The 20879-nt window shown below is 42.6% G+C and overlaps 2 protein-coding genes across 2 annotated transcripts in view; one reads left to right on the top strand and one right to left on the bottom strand.

Moving 5' to 3' along the window:
- Window positions 1–3959: 3959 nt before the first annotated feature.
- Window positions 3960–20879, top strand: part of T265_02501 (hypothetical protein) — a gene marked incomplete at both ends in the record, with an annotated part of 28101 nt that continues 11181 nt past the window's right edge. The window contains 6 exons of the mRNA XM_009166764.1: window positions 3960–4325; window positions 8083–8520; window positions 10267–10666; window positions 11929–12665; window positions 17586–17729; window positions 19165–19308. Of these exons, the coding sequence (XP_009165028.1) occupies window positions 3960–4325; window positions 8083–8520; window positions 10267–10666; window positions 11929–12665; window positions 17586–17729; window positions 19165–19308 (2229 nt within the window). The remainder of the gene's footprint in view (window positions 4326–8082; window positions 8521–10266; window positions 10667–11928; window positions 12666–17585; window positions 17730–19164; window positions 19309–20879) is intronic.
- Window positions 8536–20879, bottom strand: part of T265_02502 (hypothetical protein) — a gene marked incomplete at both ends in the record, with an annotated part of 28288 nt that continues 15944 nt past the window's right edge. Inside the window, one exon of the mRNA XM_009166765.1 lies at window positions 8536–8623. Coding sequence (XP_009165029.1) covers window positions 8536–8623 — 88 coding nt within the window. The remainder of the gene's footprint in view (window positions 8624–20879) is intronic.

Below are 20879 nucleotides of genomic sequence, written 5' to 3'. Positions count from 1 at the left end.
GTAGGCTAATCCCTTTGAACACGGTTGAGGTTTCGATGTATATCAGATATCTGACCTGCTAATCACAAGTGAAATATTCACAATGATCAGGTTCAACCAAATTCTCACTTCGAAACGGTTTATCTCATTCGTCTCATCTATAAGGAGTTACCCTCACCTAGGGAAATTATTTTGGTACTCCTCCCGAAAATGGTTTCTTAGGGAGGGTAGCATCTTGTCATAGTTGAGAAAAACTCGGATCAAGGGAAAACAGTTGGCGCGATATGACCAATTCTTTATAATGCAAGGGACATTCTGTGTGGGCTCAAATCGACAAACCCAATCCGGGCATTACCTGCGTAAACCACGGAGTCATTAACCAGGTTTTAAGACTCCTGATCACGTTCCAATACGGTAATATGACTCATTTATGGCAACCTAGGGTTGTAGGAGAAAACAAGAAAAAATGTCGGATGTCAGGTTCCACTGAGGGTAGGTTTTATTAGATATTTTCGTGTACTGGATAATTCTTTACTTGGGTACACTATCTAAATGCAAATTAAGATGTGTCGAGAGCAATCGGGTCTCACGGTTGCTCCACTCGATTCTACCGACAATCGATTGGCACAATTTAGACTGATTTTGTCCAGTGTGATCAAAATTTGTCGTCGATCAGAAGATGAGCCTTGATCATTGTCAACCCTGATCAGGCGATAAAGTTTGCCAGTTTAAAGTGAGAACATACCTCTGCAGTTTCGTACGGTCCAATCAAAAGAAATGAACGCGTGTGATTTTGCATGTTCCCTCAAGAGATCTGGTCAGTCACTAATGTCTGTAGTACGGACAGCAAACTGAAATCAAGTTACACATAACTTGCGCCCTTTCAACCCGACACAGCTGCGTGCAGACAACTGCTGATTGTTGTGTGTACTTTACAATGGTCTGTATAACTTCGAACATGAACCATGTGAGTACATCCGAAAAAAGAATACTCGACTACCAGTAGAACATTGGTTGAAAGAGTGAATCATTCGTATAGACGTAATATGGGGCGAGATGGCCCAAGTAGTTAGATCGTGAATTTACTGACCGGAAGGTCTGTGGTTCGAACCCAAACTCTGCCTCTCGAGTCAGACGGAGGGCCTTGGACTTAGTCTGGAGTTATGTGTCTGACACTGATATTTGTTATTCGAGTCATCAAAACAACACGGTTGTGACTTTTTTCAAGAAAACGCTCTGATTTTCGGGCCCATTTGGACTGATTCAATCTCAAGCTTAACGGTGATATTATAACACCTAATTATGGTCGTCTGAGATTCCAGAGACCTCGTAAAAATCTATGGATAGGATAAGTAGCAGATACACCCACGGAGCATGAAAAGTGGCCAATTTATCTGTCGGACTGCTGTTTATGTGGAAATTGGTCTGATTACCGACCTTGATTTGCAAACGTTTAGTAATTTGAGAAGACAAACCAATCGCACACTGATAATATCTCCAATGACGACTGACCTGTGAACGAGTGTTCCATTCACTCACGGACCATGTGAATCGAAGTTCACTTCGGTTAAAATTCACCTTTGAGTGACGTTAGGAAATGTACTGTGAGTCTGAAAACACTTTTTGTGTTTCATCTTGAACATTGTTGTGGTGCGACAACTATGTTAAGATTATTCTCAAAGGACTGCACCCAAATTCTAAAATCCAATTCCTTGAATATGTACTGAACGTTTCATTTTCAGTTAACTGTGCGAGGTATGTTTAAATTCTGTGGACTGTTTTCGATATCTTGATCCGAAACCTATTCATACAACTGACAAAAATATTAAGTTCAATGGTGTCTCTCTCGAGATTCTCCTCCAAGAAGAGGAGGCTATTTTAATTAGTCGGTGCGCACAGGCGGTCATCCCAGAGGGGAACAGGTCTATGTAACAAATATTGGAGCACCGCGTTGAAAAAGGAGTGGCCAGGTAGTAAAAAATGCTATCCAGCAAAAATGGGGTTGTACAAGGGAAGAACGTAAAAATCGGTGCAAGTGGAGAATTGCCGGAGAAGCTCCGAACAGTTTTAGGGGCGGTATGATCTAATGCACAGCACCTCGAACATACCGTACATTTTCAGAATCTGAAACTAGAAGATTCGATCGCAATGTCACTAAGTGTTACAGATGTTGACACCCACCTTTGTTCAGATATTTGAGGGCGAGACTGTCCACTCAGATCGTTATACATGTGGTGAAACGAAACAGATTCTCCTTCGAATGATGCCTCAAACTGCATGAGATGATAATGAACTGATGGGTCCTTTATGAGTCACTTCCAAAAGAAATTCAAATCATTTCACTCCTTTTGGAGTTCGGCACCTTGATTACTTGTCGTATCTTCCTGGTTTGATGTGCTGAACACCAGTCAAATCAGTACTTGGCTATCTGTCACTCCGTTTGGTCTACAATTTGTTCTTCCCATGATTTCCCACTCAACTGATACCCACAGGAAAGCTTCCTATCCTAGTATTTTCACACGAATGATACAACTCCCGCCGAAAACTTGGCAACGTGACACGCGGACGGGGTTTTTCTCTGTAGGTCTTCCACCTTTGAACCGTGCGATATATCATGCTCAAATACATCAAATTTAGTGGTCACATGGGTACGGGAAATGACCGCGATTCTGATAACCATCCATCCACACTATTCGAAATAAATGCACGCAGTTAGTCTCCACTGGGCTTTCTGTGTCTAAGAGGCCTTGAGTACTCAATTTTATTCACTGCCTCACTGAGAGGAATTTCCGACCGGTCAGTCCAAGAAGCTTGTAATTTCGGATATTCGGTATTCTACCATAACAGCGTATGTCCCTAGTATGTTTGGATTGATTATTACTGTGCGATTTTTTGTATCACTGAAATCAAATGTTTTATTTGAGGCCGATACCTTTGGAAGAAGCCTAAGAGATATGATCTGGAACGAGATGCGTGCATCTGCGTTACTGAGTTGGAATTCAAATCGGCTGCCCTTCAGAACACTGGTACGAGCAGAGATCGGACTTTGAAGTTCAGAACTGATTTGAATAACTATCCAAAAATCTATCTTCTAGACAATAGCATTTTTAATTTCAAGTCGGTGAAATTCTCTTTATTGTGTATGGCAACCAGTCACTGAATCGGTTGGCTCACAGTTCCTCAGGAAAATTTGTGAAAGGGGATTCCACGATATAAAGGAAGATGAAGAATTTAATAAGAACATTAGCAAGGAGCTGTCAACGGAAAGGGAGATTCCGTAACTAACATCTATTGACCGTAATAACGCTGTGAACCCCTGGCATCACAAGTCTTCCAGGGGCTTGTTCATCCCCACGAATGTGTGGGCATTAAAATACGTTTAGGCTTGCATACTCTCTTTCCATGTTTTAGGACTCCAAGTTGAGAGGAAACGGGAATGAGTAAAACCGAAATGTTGATAGCACTGCGTGCACTGTAGCGGCAAGATAGTGGTAGAAAAGTTTGTAAAATTTACTGGTACAGTGCCGTGTTGCGAACTCACGTGACTAAATCCGCGGTCAATTTGCTAACCAAAATCCATGGAGTAAGCCAACTCATTCACATGACGCAAGCACGCCTGAGTTATGGGGCGAAGCACTCGACAAAGACCAACTGCGTGAGCGCCATTCACAAAAATCAATGTCGATTGGGTTCACGATTGCGAGCCATCGCCCGCCGAAATGGACAATGCCGGACAAAGGAGATGTTACTCAGCTGAAGATATATTTACACTGCCGGACTTTGTGGACTACTTTTCAGTGCCCAATTCCCCAAACAAATATACTTCACATGCTGATTTCGAAGAATACGGGTTCAAGAAAGACCTGAGTGCCTACAAAAAGAGTCCCCGTTTCCATCACCAGTGTCTTGAATGTGTGAGGAATACGCTGTACAAACGGTTTCATTATTATACGCGCATCGAACAAACAAAATACTTTCATATGAAGCGACCTGATTGTGAATATTCTGATTCTGGATATGTTTCTCTTTGGTCACATGAAATTAGACAAGCCGATGTAGTTGACCGAGGATTTCACGGGGATGCTAAACGACTGTCTAGAGAAGCTGCCTCTTTTCAGCTATTTTACGGATTACTCTCACTGTATTACAGTCAAAATTTTCATTGTGAACCTGTGACAGCACACCGGGTTGTGATGGACGAACTCATTGGAATGTTGGATCCCCTAGGTCATGTGGAATTTGTCTGCAAAACATATGTGAACCTCGATCGACAAGACAGTTGTATTAGTCTCACGCGTTGGCCAAATGGAGATTTCGCTGTCTGGTTCAGTGAAAGACTTGTGTTGGTGAGTCACCCAAATGTTCTTCCAGCTGTATCTATCTTTAATCCGACCACTAATGACTGTTTCGACCTGGGGCACAGTAGCTTAAGGTTTAAGGTTACGATATTTTGGTACATATTTTGGTACACTAACGACAAACACCTGATGTGCTCGAAAATGTGCCAACATCTAATCCAGGCATCATAGCAAAGTAAAACAGTAGAGAAAAACCCAACAATCCAACTTAAACTTTACAATCTGCTTAAGTTTCCAAACTGAGAAATAAAGTGAAAGCTTGATTAAAGAGCGTAGCCGCGGACAACTCTTGATAAGTCACCCTTCGTGTCAGTGAAATTTGGATGTTGCCGTAGACTTTGAACTAATCTCCATAGTAATGTAGATCTCATCCCATAAGTGAAGCCAATCTAAGCTGAAAATTCTGTATAGCAATTTCAACTGTATTGGGAATCATCAGTGTTGAGCCTCTTACGAAACTCCAGGGAAGTCTCGGATTCCTGAAGTTTGAACAATCTTTCGGCCAGCTTTTAATCACGGAATTTACCTAACATGGTTACACATTAACTGGATTCTCGAGTAACGATTTCTCAGATGGAGGTTTTACTCATCGANACGCTAATTACGATTGCTGGTACTGTTGGGTTTTCTGCTTCTAGTGAGGCCAAGTAGCCCAACCATGGATGCAAGTATGCTAAGATTTGAGCAGTCCATGCTCATCTTGCCTGGAATTTATCATTAGCTGTGGTACGATAGAATAAATCGATTCTACCATACAGAATACAGTCAAATTTTACGACATACCTGAGCAGGAATACTCCATAGATAAAATGAAAAATGTTGCGCAGCAATCTAGTCAGTAGAAAATCAATGAAGCACCAAAGCTAACCGACCCTCTTTCCATTCGACCAAGCCAAAGACTCCGAAAGTAAAAGTTTTCACATTTTTACTCCTAATTCAGGCGCGTTACCTCAAGTGTGGCACAGAGCGGAACTGAAGCAAGTCAAAAAAGTAGAAGAACCTAAGGGGACCCAAAACCCCACCATACTCTCTTTGACGACTCTAAACGGATAACTTTTGGATTAACAAACGATTAGCTACATCCTACCATGTGCCTTAACAGCCACTAGAGTAGGAATGGGACCTGTATCGTAAGCTTGCATCAGCAATAGCGTCAACAGCCGGGAATCTTATTATTTATGACTTCCGTGTAACATAAACAAGGGTACATATCCTGTATAACAAGTGGTATACTCTGAATATACGCAATACACTGCTGGTAAGTTCGCTGAAAACTCTTCGACAGCCGACAACCGGTTCTGTCCTTCTTGGGGCTCATGAGGCAGGCACAGTACCCAAGTTTCCGCCAACCTTATGCTCTACTTGAAACCAAATTGCACCAAATTAGCGAAATACACTCATTTGTACACCAAGTGGTTTTGGCGGGAGACTCACCTGGAACCCAGCTGAATCTCTCGGTTGTCACAGCCCCTACACGCCCTCTTAAAGCCAGCAAATTCTTTTGTCCCGGATATCCCTCAGTTTATGACGTTTGCGTCATCCACGGACGTTATGGAACACATGCCATCTAGTCAGTAATAACTGAAGGCCCGTATGTAATTGACGTCCTTGCACTGCAGTTATTTGTACCTAGATGAATTAACTGATTGGGTTTCAGATAATCATTACTTTCATCGATTGCTGTCATTGGATTTCTCCAGAAAAGACCTTTCCTGTAGGGGAATGTTCTGGGAAAGCAAAAGAAAAAGTGAGGAAAAGTCCTGTAGGGACTCTGACAGTTAGGTACACTCGGTTTCTTGAGGATATCATAAACGAGAGATTCAGCTGGGTTCCAGGTGATTCTCCCATCAAAACCAAAAGTGGTATGCGGATGAGTGTATTTCTCTAAAGTGGTATACCCCTTCACTGTGTCCAAAAAATCGGAGTAATTATTTTTTTAACGCAAAAATCTTACCAAGTCGTCTCGTTTTACCGAGGTTTCATTGATGGTGGTAAGCATGTAATTTGTCTTGGCTTTTTGATTAGATGAACTCGTGAGACTGTTTATTTTTCTTACTCAAGGGGAATTCGCTCTCATGGAGTCCGAATAATATGAAGGAGAATATCGAGCAGAACTTATTAATGTGCATTTTAGTGGGCACTTTAACCTCACCTGCTTGCGGCTCTACAAATTCCAATGAATTGCTGATATCCATTCATGTGATTTGCCCATTCGTGTATACCTTTCTTGTAATCTTGTTGGTCCGTTCGCAATTTGCGTTGCGTCATTTCTTTTCTTGATTGGTTTGATAAATAGTTTCATTCTGAGCGTTTGAGCCCCCCGTCAAGAGTGAACTATTCCCGAGTTGCGTTATATTGTTATCTGTCGCTATTGACAGCTTTGTTGGGGACAGTCTTCGTTTTGTAAGCAGGCCTGAATTTTTTGTTACGCTGGTGGGACTGTAAGTGTTCAATGAAGCTGGAACACAGATGTGCAACATTTGTTTTATCAAAACCCCAGCTCATATGTTGGGATCTTCAGAAGCCGTCTCGCAACGTACCCAGGTACGCGGAATCGTGATTCCCAACACATCCTTGTGAGTCATTTGACTACTCCATTTTGGACACTTTGATTCGTAGGCTTACCCTCTACCATCCATGTGCCACACATCAGACCACTTTTTGTGATCCATGCTGTTTACCCAGCAGCTTTGACGCGTCGTACAATAGTTTAAGATTGGCAAAAAATAACCCTTTTGTTCTTCTGACAAAATCTGTTTTTGTTTTGTTTCTGTGCCCGGTGGAAACATTCCTTAGGTGAAGACGGCATAATCTGGCCAAACTTAATCGCCGGAAAGCCTTTTTCACTAACGATATTTCTCATTGTGTCATTCTGTTTACCACCAAAATATTAGCCCACAGAAAGAGCACATTTAGCTGAACAAGGAAGTAAACAATTCCTTTCCACTGAATCTCAGCTCCTTGTAGCCTTCTACAGACTTTCGCGCGCTGCCAGCTGAGGAGCGCGCGGTGACTGCCTTATTCACAACACGAGTGGAACTGGCTATTAGGCTTAGTGCGGTAATCTCAGCAAACCTTAATGCATGCATCTCCGAAGCCGCCGGTCGCGTTCGCTAATTTGGGACACATGATAACAAAGCGCCATACATCTAAATATCAAGGGACATGTGTATCAAGCTGTTCGGTTGTAGAACTGTTAGTTATGGCTTCCGCAAGCAGTGTAAATGAAACTTCTTCAATTTTTTCGACGACTGTTGCCTCAGAACAAATTGTGTAAGCCGGCGCGGAGGAAATCACCAAGATACAGGTAAAAGGCAAACGTTTGGTTGTGTAGCAGGGATTACAGTCAAAAATGTGTCCAGTACCAAAAACCGTGGCCGTTTGGTCATGTATTAGGCATGCCGAATCATCATTTATCGAAGAGGGTACTATTGAGAGTGCTAGAATCAGAATGCCGCAAGCAACCCTGTACTTGGCTTAGGTACACAAGTCCGGTCACAAAATGTCTGGATACTGTCGGCGCGACTCGCTTTCCAAAATAAGGACCTCATGATCACCACTGCCACCGGTTGGAGACGCTGCAAGCCACGACTGCTAATCGTTATTTTTGTCACTTTTCATCTAAAGTGGTTGACTGAGTGTCTTGATGTGGAGGCACTTATGAGTGATTGTGGTAGGCTAGGGTAACTTGTCTATATCGACACTGTACATCGAATACAAACTATTTGTGATATGACCATTTCAGCTCCGACCGAACGCGGAGAATGTCAACTTACCTATAATGTGCTTACACAATCCTCGCAGTTCAAAGCCTATTCGTGGCACACCTGATATGGCTGAGGTCATAGGAAGTTTTCGGATACCAAGGCGGATATCCGTGGTGGTTCCACATCCCATTTGTCCTGGCTATGCTTTGTCCCTGTTCCAAATGTCTTTCTCGACCTGTCCGAGTTTGTCATTTATGTTCGAATCTCACCGCGACCCACTGTTTGTTGGAGTGTTCACATTTGCACAACTTTTGGGCTGGAATGATTCAGAGTCAGTGGCGTTTCCCACCTACTATTGCTCACTTCAAACCGTCAGATTTGCTAGTTTATTATATCCGGGCCCAAAGACACCAGTGCTTGCCTTTACAGTGGATAGAGAATCGAGGATTTATCTTCTGGCTCCTTGGAGACCTGTGGTAAGTGAACACAATTCATGTTATCTCTTCGCGGTTGATCGAAACCAGATATCCATTTATCAAGTCTACATTTTCCACAACGACATTCTCACTGAGATCCATTCTAACACAAAATAGAAGTTAGCATTACTTACTTACCACTTACCAACTTTTGAAATCAAAACTAGTACTCATTTGTGGCTCTCTTGTAGATCTTGATAGGATTTTTAACAAAAGGGATAAGCGGTGAAAATCCTCTTAAATTTCAATTGTGTAAATTTGACCTCAAAGACAGTGTGTCATTCCTCCGCACTTGGACCTCTGTGACCTCAATGCATACCAGAACTTCTGTTATCAAGAAAGTGGAGAAAGGAAGGTGTGCCATTATGCTACATGGGAATGGTCATTCATCAGTCGACGGACAAGACAGGACAAACCCATACGTTGAGAATGAGTCCGTGAGAATTAGGGGTTCTATATTTTACTGACTAAGCACTCTACTCCTTCGTCTGCCGAAAACGCTTCCACAACCCGTGACCATTTACTCCTTTCTTGGGGTTAGTCAGGTGAGTTTGTGTTAAAGAAAGACGTAGGGTTTATGGAAACGCGGGGCTGCACCTGTCTGAAAAGTAACAAGAAGAACGATTTCGGTCGTGGGCTGGAGAAAATTTGTCCGAAAAATTGTGAATAATTTGTATCATCAGGCAATATCTTGAATATCCTTCCAAATGAAATAAAAGGTGCACTCTGAGTAGCACATTCTGTCGAAGAATACCGTTAACACCAGTTTTACCTGCATATATCGTATATCGCAGAAAACTTATACATTGTATGTAATTGGGACTTAGCCACCCTACTTTACAGTCACCAGCAATTTGAAGTAATAGTTACAACAAAACTTCATTGATATACACACTAGAGTATTTCTAGCAACCCCATAAAAAGCTGTAAGAATTTCTTGAATTTCAAAATGTATTTTGTTGGCATTTCGGAGTCCAAAGCAGAAAAATGAAATACAGAATTGTCTGTAGTCTTTTTGGTTTGGTCTGTAACATTCCCACCATCTTTAAGAAGACAAGAGATCGAGTTAGCTCAGTGGGTAGGGTTCAAACATACTGACCGGAAGGTTTCCGGCTTGAATATAACCCCGGTATCTCGACTGCTCTTGACTAGACTGCAACCTGGCACTATCTAAACCTTGCTTCCTTCGACAGCTAATCACCGACCAAACGACTGTCAGTTGTTAGCAGCTAAGATGTTTGCGCTTGGACGGGATGAAATGCATTTCCAACCAGTCAAACAAAGTACCCAAATTTCATCTGATTTGTGTATCACAGAGGTTATTTTGGCTGACGATGAGACAGTGGAGTCGAGCTGATCCAATCATCAGTACCAAGGTGACACAGTTAAAACTCACTCCTTAGTTTTGCTAACCCATAATTTCCGCGAAAAAAGTCACTATGTGTCATATTCTTCTGGTGAGTAAAATTTAGCCCGTACGGGTAATAATTCTTCGAAAATGAACTTCAACATACGTGCAAGCAGGTTACCAAAAAGAGTCACCAACAATGTCCTGTAACTTCCACTAAAATTTACCTATCCTGTCGATTTCGGCTTTATTACGCACCACGTTTGGACTATGAACCTAACAGCCACTATTGTTTCGTGATCATTGCCGTCATTTTGGCTCATCTCTTTTCTCTGACGTATAACCCACCTCTAGCTTTGTTAGTGGTATTTATAATGTAGATCTCCATTATCCGCTAGATGTCTTATGGAGATTTCAATGAACCCGAATTTCGGTCGGCCAAAGACAACTGTCCGGACTCTGAATACGCAGTGCTTTGCCTCCAAATCGATGAATCCTCCACAGAAATGGTGGATTTGCACTCCATTCCAACTGTATTATGGTGGGCACCATTGTGTGAAAACTTCAGCCGATACGACACTCGAGTCGATTTGATGCCACGACCAGACCAAACAAATGTGTACTGGTGTCAACCGGATGAACCCACACACATTATTCGGGTCCATTTGGATACTCCCCACCAACTCTCAAGTTCTAAGGTTATTGCTAGCTACTACGAGATTCCAAATCCACTCGGAGCTGACGAACTGATTTCATTCCGATGTGTTGAACGCGACACAACCGATGATCTGATTCTTGGTAAGTAGAGAAAATTTTCTCCTGAATTTTAATGTGAGACTTTTGTCTTGTGGCTCTCCGCTATATTCCTTAGCTTTTTCTACGTTGCTTTAGCACGAAAAAGTAGCTTCTGACTCGGTTTGGACTTACTGAGCACTGCGTAACAGGCTGAGTAGATTAGAGAATATAAGACACACTGAAACGCGATTGAGTTACAAGGGTAAACACAAGAAGTACTAGAAACTACACGCCCAAGAAGAATGTCCCCCACCATTTGTACTGTCAACGACACATCTGTTCTGTTCGTAAGACAATGTAGTGGTTGGCCAGTACCGTAAATCTGAAATTCAACTTTATATGGCCGCCCACGCTTCTCTAAAGGTGCAACACCTAACCGAATTTACGCTCGATCGTACACCCTCACCTAATCTTTAGGGGCGGAGAGACCACACGGTTACTACCGAGGAAGTTATAAAGGCCCGTTTAACATGCTCGATACATCGTAACGCATCGGGTCACCCATCATTTGGGGTCTGTTTGTGTGGGCATCCAGGTCTTTCTTTTCGTGTGACAGATTGCCATTTCCCTTTGCCTACTTGGTTCTTCCTCAGTAGTGTAAAGTGCTAACGTATTTCTCGATCAATCTGGGTTGTTAAGGGGCCCGCACACGTTGCTGGAATGGAGTTCTACTCTGAATGTGATCATCATCTAGCAATGGGAATCACTATCCGAATACCGGCGCAGTTAGTCACGCTAAATTCATCGAATGGGTAAGGTCAGCTGCCCGGAATTCGGTTGCTGACCAGTGCTAAAATTGTAAACTCCATTGGAAACATCAGCAACCCACCACGGTTTTGGGAACGTTTGAAAATCGGTTTTTTGTTCTATCGTTTTCCCACCATTCGGGTGAAAGATAGGTCAAAAACAAGCCCGATCTCTGAGGAACCCGCTGCTGGTCTGAAATGTATTTTTAGAAACTTAACGCTTTTGAAACTATTTGTCGCGATCCAACACTATTCATGAGGTGGACGAAAACCTTGTAAGGCTGCAACCAATTTCGCTCTCCCTTGGGTCACCAACTGGGCTTGTTCTCCGTAGTTCTACCAAGCACATTTTAAACGCAAACAGCAAATTGTAATAAGCTTGAGATAAGCGCTCTTTTGCAAATTAATTTGATACACTCATAGAGTATGGTGTCTTGAGATGTTTTTATACACAGTTACGCATTAAGTTGAAGATCTCCTCGAATGTTTGTTCCAGTTAACTCTTACGCTCCATTGTAGCTGAACGCTCTCCAGATGGAGGGATTCTCATCATAATGTTTCGTATACCACTCCGAATGTGCCAGCGTCGAGACAGATCGTATCCACTATATGCTTTCAAGATTCCAACAGCTCAGGTGGCCCGCTCACCACAAACGGTGGCATCAAGTAGCTATGGGGATTTTATTTATGCTACAGACGCTGAGGGATATGGAGCTGTGTTTAGGCTAGATTCACAGGAATTTCAACCGCTAGATAATGAAACCGTTGCTGTTGATTTCGTGCCCGATGGAAAACATCCCCAAACTGATTTCGAAGCTGCAACATACTGGGAAATTGTTTCGGTGTTGCTGGCAAACTTGGCTGCGTTTCATCAGCGTCAAAGCATTCAAACAGAGTGTGAACAAACCGAATTCCCTCCCCTAATGGAACAGGTTCCTCCACTGCCTATCACAAGAATAGCCGTCCAAACAGCATCGCTGCAACACCACTGGCAGGTTCTATCTCAAAAGATGGATCAGGTGGATATCCCGATGGAGTTGCGACAATTATACCGGAAAATTAGCGATACCATCGGCTCTTGGTTGGACGTTGAGCAACTTGGTTCAAAAAGCCCCTCAGCAGGTAAAAAGCTGCCATGTGTCAAAAATGCACATCCCTCTGTTTGGAACTGCAGACCGGAAAACATCCCGATTAATTGTGCCAAGCTGAAACTTGACCGAGATCAGACAGAAGCGAAATACGCCAAAATCTTCAAAGTAGGTTTATTTGCATTAAGAAGCGAGCCTTTTTAATGAGTTAGAAGAAAAGAAAATCACTTAAAGTTAGAACTTCGTCAGCAATTAGTTTGTTTTGTAGATAACCTTGGAGGACATCTCCAGGAAGATCAAGTATTGATACACAAACACAACGCTTTTCATTACTGAACTGTATGGCTCTTCGAAAGAAACACCTGCTTCAGAAAGCACAGTTTACTGAAACCCCAATGTAGTAGCCCCATTTTACGTAGCGGCATCCAATTAGATAGAATTTTGTAGAATTTTTTGCGATGTCTCAAGGGTATCTATATGACTGCAGGTTGTGAATACTTCATATCTTTCTGTCATTATTCGAACATCCCTGCAAGTGAAAATGCTCTCAAGCACATCGAAATACAGCGTTACACATTTCACATCATCAATCCATCACCTTGTGGCTTTGGGTGTTTTGAATGTACGACAAAAACTGTTGCAAACCTTTTCTCGGAAAGACCACGTGGTGAAGTTAGGCTGCAGTTTATGCCATGGTTGTTAATTACTCAGCTGACTGCATTTAGTGTGAGATGCATTGGGTTTGAACTAAAGTCAACCAACAGCGTTGAAATGACATGTTGAGATATTCTCAAACGCTTGCGTGAGACATTTTGAGTGACTCACAAGGCTGAAGGAAAAAGGAGATTTCGCCTACCTGACGAGCCCAGTGCACGACGAAATCGGTCCTGCGTTGTCGGTAATTTTAGATAAAACATGGATATAAAATATATCCGAATATCTCGAATATTGTCTCAACATAGATTTAAGGAGGCTTTTGTTCAGCACATCCACTTGGAAAAGAACATCGTAAAAGAAGAATTCACCTGGGATGCTTAAGAATCTTCGGTTGACAACAACCTAAACTGCAAGTGATCAAATAGTATTCTTTGGTATTGTATGACCACTATTCAATTGTAGCCTGATATCTAGTGGACCATTTCGGGTTATCCCAAAAAATGTGAAACTGTCTAGAGATGTTTGAATACGTTGTAGGGTTATGAATACATAAGTACTTATTTGCAAATTTATTTGTTCCTATCTGGAGAATCAGATGAAACTCAGCTGAAGCTCTCGTTCACGATCTAGTCTATAATACTGAATAGAAAAACACATTATAAAGTTCTAAGACCAGTTGTGGACAGTAATTTGGCAGCTTTTCAAAAATGCAGGGAATTTGGACTATTGCGGATCAACATAAGTGAGAAAATTCACCCGTGAGAGCCGAATATCGCACTGGTTAGCTTGGGGAAATCTGGGAAATTTCGAATGAAAAGTTGTTCAAGGGTCGAGTGAATGGGATTCTTTGAGAAGGGCAGTTTTCTGTTTTTTTAGCGAGACTGCGTCCAATACGCACAGTGTAGCCCAAGAAAGACCAGTAAGATTTCAAGCCCATCAGTCCATTCATATTCCAAAGTTAAAGATCTGAGGTAGAAGTTTTGAAACTCAGGTGAAAAGAAAAAATCTTATAATAACGTGTTACAGTGGAGGGCATATTACCATTCATATAACGTATCAAAAGCGCTAATGGTTGTATTCCTTAGGAGGATACCTCGTTCCGAAGTTGCTAGTTTATGTACGGTACTGAATGGCGCTTCAGCGGCTCGGCCGATGTCCCTCCCCAATCCCTTCCCACCACAAAAGCAAACGTCGTTGGGTCAACTGACTGTCTGTTATCAGCCCAAAGGGCTCAATACTCCCCACTGCGTATCAACGAAGAACAAAATAATATATTTCTCAGCCCACGAGATGCTTCCCATACAAGAGCTCTTAACGTCTGCACTCTATGTCAAGTTGGCGGACAGGTAATGATGGCTGAAAAGTCATACTCCCTTAAAACGGATGTATGGTGTGTCTCCAAAACACGCATACAAGACACAAGCGCGGTTGTGCATCTCAAAAGCCAAGGTCTAATTCAGCTCTTTCAAATTTCTCCCTCCGTGTGTCCAGTGATCCACAAGCGACTATATGGCATGAGAGTCGCACCCAGCCCCAGAGCTGAAGGCACTTTGTTGGTTTGGAGCCCAGTGCACTGTCGTCCGGTGAACAGCGTCAGTGAACGCCGTCCGGTTATCCAGCTCAACTAAGCTCAATGCCTCTTGACGATGCTGAAGAGGGTACTTCTATCAAAGGCTATCGAGGATTAACATTGTGATTCTTGAGAGCAATATGAATCCCTAAGTCAGTCGTATGAGCCCCTTAGAATCATATTTGGGAGGTCAACTGGAAGTCGATACTCCGCTGGGTTTCAGATGAGTCTCTCGCAAAGCCAAACTAGTTTGCAAATGAGTGTATTTCGCTGGGTAGTATCTTCGTCATACAAAAAGGTATAATCCCATCCTTTATGCGCAAGTTCTACGACCACCTTAACCGCACAGATTAGTGACTGCGACATTGCTCCTAGTAATCATTTTAATTTCGAAGAAGCACCCTCTCGAAGAATACATTTTGTTACTCCGTTTGTTGTTTTCTGAGATGAGGATTACAGTGTCATTTAGGTTTCTGGATGCTCATATATATACACCAAGATTTGAGTGTAAACGCAGAGTCTGTTGCTAGAGAATAACGGCTAAAAGCCATATCATCCTGCCAAGTAATTACATCTGTGGGCAGCGAAGGCATTACCGACTTACTGCCTATATCATTATTCATGCGCTTCATACGGAAAACTCATTATTGAAGCTCTTGGATTCTTCCTTCATATTCTCGTCTATAATTAGGTAAGCGACCACGCTAATGAACTGCATGGCTAATTAGACCTGCTCATGAGAACCGCACAAATGAGCCCATTCAACGGTGTTTCGATTATAGATTTTACATCTGCGAGAAAACATGAACAGTTAGCTAGGCACCATGAAAACAACATTCATACGGCTCAAAAGTATGCAAAGCAAACGTCGTTGGGTCAACTGACTGTCTGTTATCAGCCCAAAGGGCTCAATACTCCCCACTGCGTATCAACGAAGAACAAAATAATATATTTCTCAGCCCACGAGATGCTTCCCATACAAGAGCTCTTAACGTCTGCACTCTATGTCAAGTTGGCGGACAGGTAATGATGGCTGAAAAGTCATACTCCCTTAAAACGGATGTATGGTGTGTCTCCAAAACACGCATACAAGACACAAGCGCGGTTGTGCATCTCAAAAGCCAAGGTCTAATTCAGCTCTTTCAAATTTCTCCCTCCGTGTGTCCAGTGATCCACAAGCGACTATATGGCATGAGAGTCGCACCCAGCCCCAGAGCTGAAGGCACTTTGTTGGTTTGGAGCCCAGTGCACTGTCGTCCGGTGAACAGCGTCAGTGAACGCCGTCCGGTTATCCAGCTCAACTAAGCTCAATGCCTCTTGACGATGCTGAAGAGGGTACTTCTATCAAAGGCTATCGAGGATTAACATTGTGATTCTTGAGAGCAATATGAATCCCTAAGTCAGTCGTATGAGCCCCTTAGAATCATATTTGGGAGGTCAACTGGAAGTCGATACTCCGCTGGGTTTCAGATGAGTCTCTCGCAAAGCCAAACTAGTTTGCAAATGAGTGTATTTCGCTGGGTAGTATCTTCGTCATACAAAAAGGTATAATCCCATCCTTTATGCGCAAGTTCTACGACCACCTTAACCGCACAGATTAGTGACTGCGACATTGCTCCTAGTAATCATTTTAATTTCGAAGAAGCACCCTCTCGAAGAATACATTTTGTTACTCCGTTTGTTGTTTTCTGAGATGAGGATTACAGTGTCATTTAGGTTTCTGGATGCTCATATATATACACCAAGATTTGAGTGTAAACGCAGAGTCTGTTGCTAGAGAATAACGGCTAAAAGCCATATCATCCTGCCAAGTAATTACATCTGTGGGCAGCGAAGGCATTACCGACTTACTGCCTATATCATTATTCATGCGCTTCATACGGAAAACTCATTATTGAAGCTCTTGGATTCTTCCTTCATATTCTCGTCTATAATTAGGTAAGCGACCACGCTAATGAACTGCATGGCTAATTAGACCTGCTCATGAGAACCGCACAAATGAGCCCATTCAACGGTGTTTCGATTATAGATTTTACATCTGCGAGAAAACATGAACAGTTAGCTAGGCACCATGAAAACAACATTCATACGGCTCAAAAGTATGCATCTGAAACGACGAAAAAAGTCTAACAGGATATGTTGCCTTCGCCGAGATTAATTGGTCGAGAGGTCAATTAAATTATTAAATGTTTCAAAAGTTCTCACTTACTTACTGAGCCACTGATACACTCACACTTGAGCGAAGCAAGGATGAAACGTCTCAAAGTTTTTTCTTCCGGTCGGCTTCATCATTGTTGGGCCTCATCAGGTAGGCGCAATGCCCGGGTTCCCGCCAACTTTGTTCTACTTGAACCCAAATCAAAATATTCCGACAAATACACTCATTCGCACATCAGTTTGGTTTTCACGAGAGACTCAATTGAATCGATCGCTGGGTTATCATCCAACTGAATGTGCTGCACAGGGTTTTATATATACTTTCAAAGAACTGGTTGGTGGCGCTTTCTAAACAATCCTTTCCTTTGTAGTACCGTGGTTTTGTTTTTAGGTGTTTGGTTGTTTAACCCGTCACATAACACAACTCAAAAGTAAAGTAAGCAATCGTCAACGGTCAACTAGTTTAAGTTCCGCAAATGGACAAGATCAAGCTGACGATGGCACACTACCAATCCTGAAATAAATGGGATTACAATAAATAAACCTCTCTTACTTATTTGACCAGGTGAGGCGGTATCTAACAAAATCTGCATACCAAGGTTCAAAGAATATCCTCGTGCTCATAAATTTCATTGAAGATTTCACAAGACTTTACTTCGTTGATTTGGTTTCCACAAATAAAATTCTGAACCTGTTTTTTTAAGGGAATTCCACGGATATCAACAATTTACGCTGAACACTTTGGCGGGTTTGGGGCCTCCGTTCACGACTTTCGCGAGCCCAATGGTCTTGCCATTCTTCCCGAAGGTGTCATCGCTGTTGCTGATGGTAACGCTGAGATGATCAAGGTAAGCTCTGTAGACTGAACTATGAGAAAATGACTGAGTCGCTTACTTCAGTAGGACTCAGGAGTATTTTCTCATTCTCCCCACTTATCCACCTGTGATTACAATAGTTTGGTGACCGCCGGTCGGATAGGAAACAGACATCTGCCGGTGAATGGTGGTCGGAATGCTGTAGCATTTTGAGTAGAAATTTCCTTCTTCCTGTCTCTGCTGATCAAAGTTCTGATCGTATACTGCCTGACTTATTGTGTGGCGTGAAGGCTATCTTACAGATACCTTTTGTTCTACAACCATACTCTGAAGCCACTTGATAGATGCCAACTGCGATCACAGACGAATAATGTGTTTAGGGTAACCACAGCAATAACATATTCTATGACTGACTAGATTTCTTGTTAGGGCAGTGATCGTAAAGCAGAGATTCAAAGTCAGGTTTAAATGGACATCAGTAAAAAAGAAGACCAAATGCACGAAACACGAGTCAAACAGGACTGACACTACTGTTAGCTGTTTCGGAATAAATCGATACACTTTAGACTTAGAATGAGTAGACAGGCTGATTTTGGTGCAGCTGTACTACAGGTGTAATACTCTTCACATCAGAGCAAAACAGTGTAGTAAACGTAAAGTATATCCACAAACATGCGGCGCCCTTCCAGGGTGGACCATTTCAGCGAAGCAGACTGAGCTAGGTGGCCCCAGGAAGCAACAGCCCATTACGTAACGAGAAAATACCTATTGAGTGAAGTTGTTGATAACTGTGGAATGCTCGTCACATTCTCATAGCTTAGTCAATTAGTCCCATGTAAAACAGACCAAGTATATATAATAGGGCAGACGGAAACGTGCAACCGGTGGTAGTATAGCAGACTAGCTTGTAACCTGTCACCGTAAAGAGAAGACCAAGAACGAATTGGATGAAAACCGCGTGAATGAACAGGTGAAAAAAGTTGGTATGGGGTGCAATACGGCGTGCAAGCGAAACAACAGGACAACCAATAGCTAAGGTTATGATATCATCCAACTGAATGTGCTGCACAGGGTTTTATATATACTTTCAAAGAACTGGTTGGTGGCGCTTTCTAAACAATCCTTTGCAGTGTAGTACCGTGGTTTTGTTTTTAGGTGTTTGGTTGTTTAACCCGTCACATAACACAACTCAAAAGTAAAGTAAGCAATCGTCAACGGTCAACTAGTTTAAGTTCCGCAAATGGACAAGATCAAGCTGACGATGGCACACTACCAATCCTGAAATAAATGGGATTACAATAAATAAACCTCTCTTACTTATTTGACCAGGTGAGGCGGTATCTAACAAAATCTGCATACCAAGGTTCAAAGAATATCCTCGTGCTCATAAATTTCATTGAAGATTTCACAAGACTTTACTTCGTTGATTTGGTTTCCACAAATAAAATTCTGAACCTGTTTTTTTAAGGGAATTCCACGGATATCAACAATTTACGCTGAACACTTTGGCGGGTTTGGGGCCTCCGTTCACGACTTTCGCGAGCCCAATGGTCTTGCCATTCTTCCCGAAGGTGTCATCGCTGTTGCTGATGGTAACGCTGAGATGATCAAGGTAAGCTCTGTAGACTGAACTATGAGAAAATGACTGAGTCGCTTACTTCAGTAGGACTCAGGAGTATTTTCTCATTCTCCCCACTTATCCACCTGTGATTACAATAGTTTGGTGACCGCCGGTCGGATAGGAAACAGACATCTGCCGGTGAATGGTGGTCGGAATGCTGTAGCATTTTGAGTAGAAATTTCCTTCTTCCTGTCTCTGCTGATCAAAGTTCTGATCGTATACTGCCTGACTTATTGTGTGGCGTGAAGGCTATCTTACAGATACCTTTTGTTCTACAACCATACTCTGAAGCCACTTGATAGATGCCAACTGCGATCACAGACGAATAATGTGTTTAGGGTAACCACAGCAATAACATATTCTATGACTGACTAGATTTCTTGTTAGGGCAGTGATCGTAAAGCAGAGATTCAAAGTCAGGTTTAAATGGACATCAGTAAAAAAGAAGACCAAATGCACGAAACACGAGTCAAACAGGACTGACACTACTGTTAGCTGTTTCGGAATAAATCGATACACTTTAGACTTAGAATGAGTAGACAGGCTGATTTTGGTGCAGCTGTACTACAGGTGTAATACTCTTCACATCAGAGCAAAACAGTGTAGTAAACGTAAAGTATATCCACAAACATGCGGCGCCCTTCCAGGGTGGACCATTTCAGCGAAGCAGACTGAGCTAGGTGGCCCCAGGAAGCAACAGCCCATTACGTAACGAGAAAATACCTATTGAGTGAAGTTGTTGATAACTGTGGAATGCTCGTCACATTCTCATAGCTTAGTCAATTAGTCCCATGTAAAACAGACCAAGTATATATAATAGGGCAGACGGAAACGTGCAACCGGTGGTAGTATAGCAGACTAGCTTGTAACCTGTCACCGTAAAGAGAAGACCAAGAACGAATTGGATGAAAACCGCGTGAATGAACAGGTGAAAAAAGTTGGTATGGGGTGCAATACGGCGTGCAAGCGAAACAACAGGACAACCAATAGCTAAGTTCGTCTGTTGACGGCTAGTATGGAAAAGTGAACAGATGTCAACAGAGTTGAATAAAAACATGCGAAAGAGATATGGCGTACTACTCGTAGGGTTGCTGAAAACTCTTGGACACCCCACCGCCGATTCCGTCTTTCATGGGGCTCAGCAGGTAGACGCGACCACCGAATATCTGTCAACCCATGTCCTACCTGAAGATCGTGACAAACTAGAGATTCAGCTGGATTCAGTTGATTTTTTGTCAAAAACAAATGTATGTTAAAATTAGGGTGTATGGCGAACACAAACTCTGTACTGAAAGAGAGAGCTAGGTGAGCTACTACGGGAAACACTGGTTCGTAGAACGAAAGGAACAGAGCAAGCATACTAGGGATTGATACTCAATCCGTATTGCGTTGACAACCAGGCCTGCTCAATTTGATGAATAAGAATCAGATGGTGATCTGTTAGCTTTTACTCTGGCGACTGTGGGCGAGTTCGCTCAAGTGCTTGGAGCTCGAATTTACTGACCGGAAGGTCCGTGTTTCGAACCTGACCTATACCTCTCGACTTCCCCTGTCTAGGCTTG

This window comes from Opisthorchis viverrini, assembly GCF_000715545.1.
Source record: "Opisthorchis viverrini unplaced genomic scaffold opera_v5_32, whole genome shotgun sequence".
NCBI lineage: Eukaryota > Metazoa > Platyhelminthes > Trematoda > Opisthorchiida > Opisthorchiidae > Opisthorchis > Opisthorchis viverrini.
The sequence above is the reverse complement of the archived record's forward strand: the minus strand, read 5'-3'. Positions and strand labels throughout refer to the sequence as shown.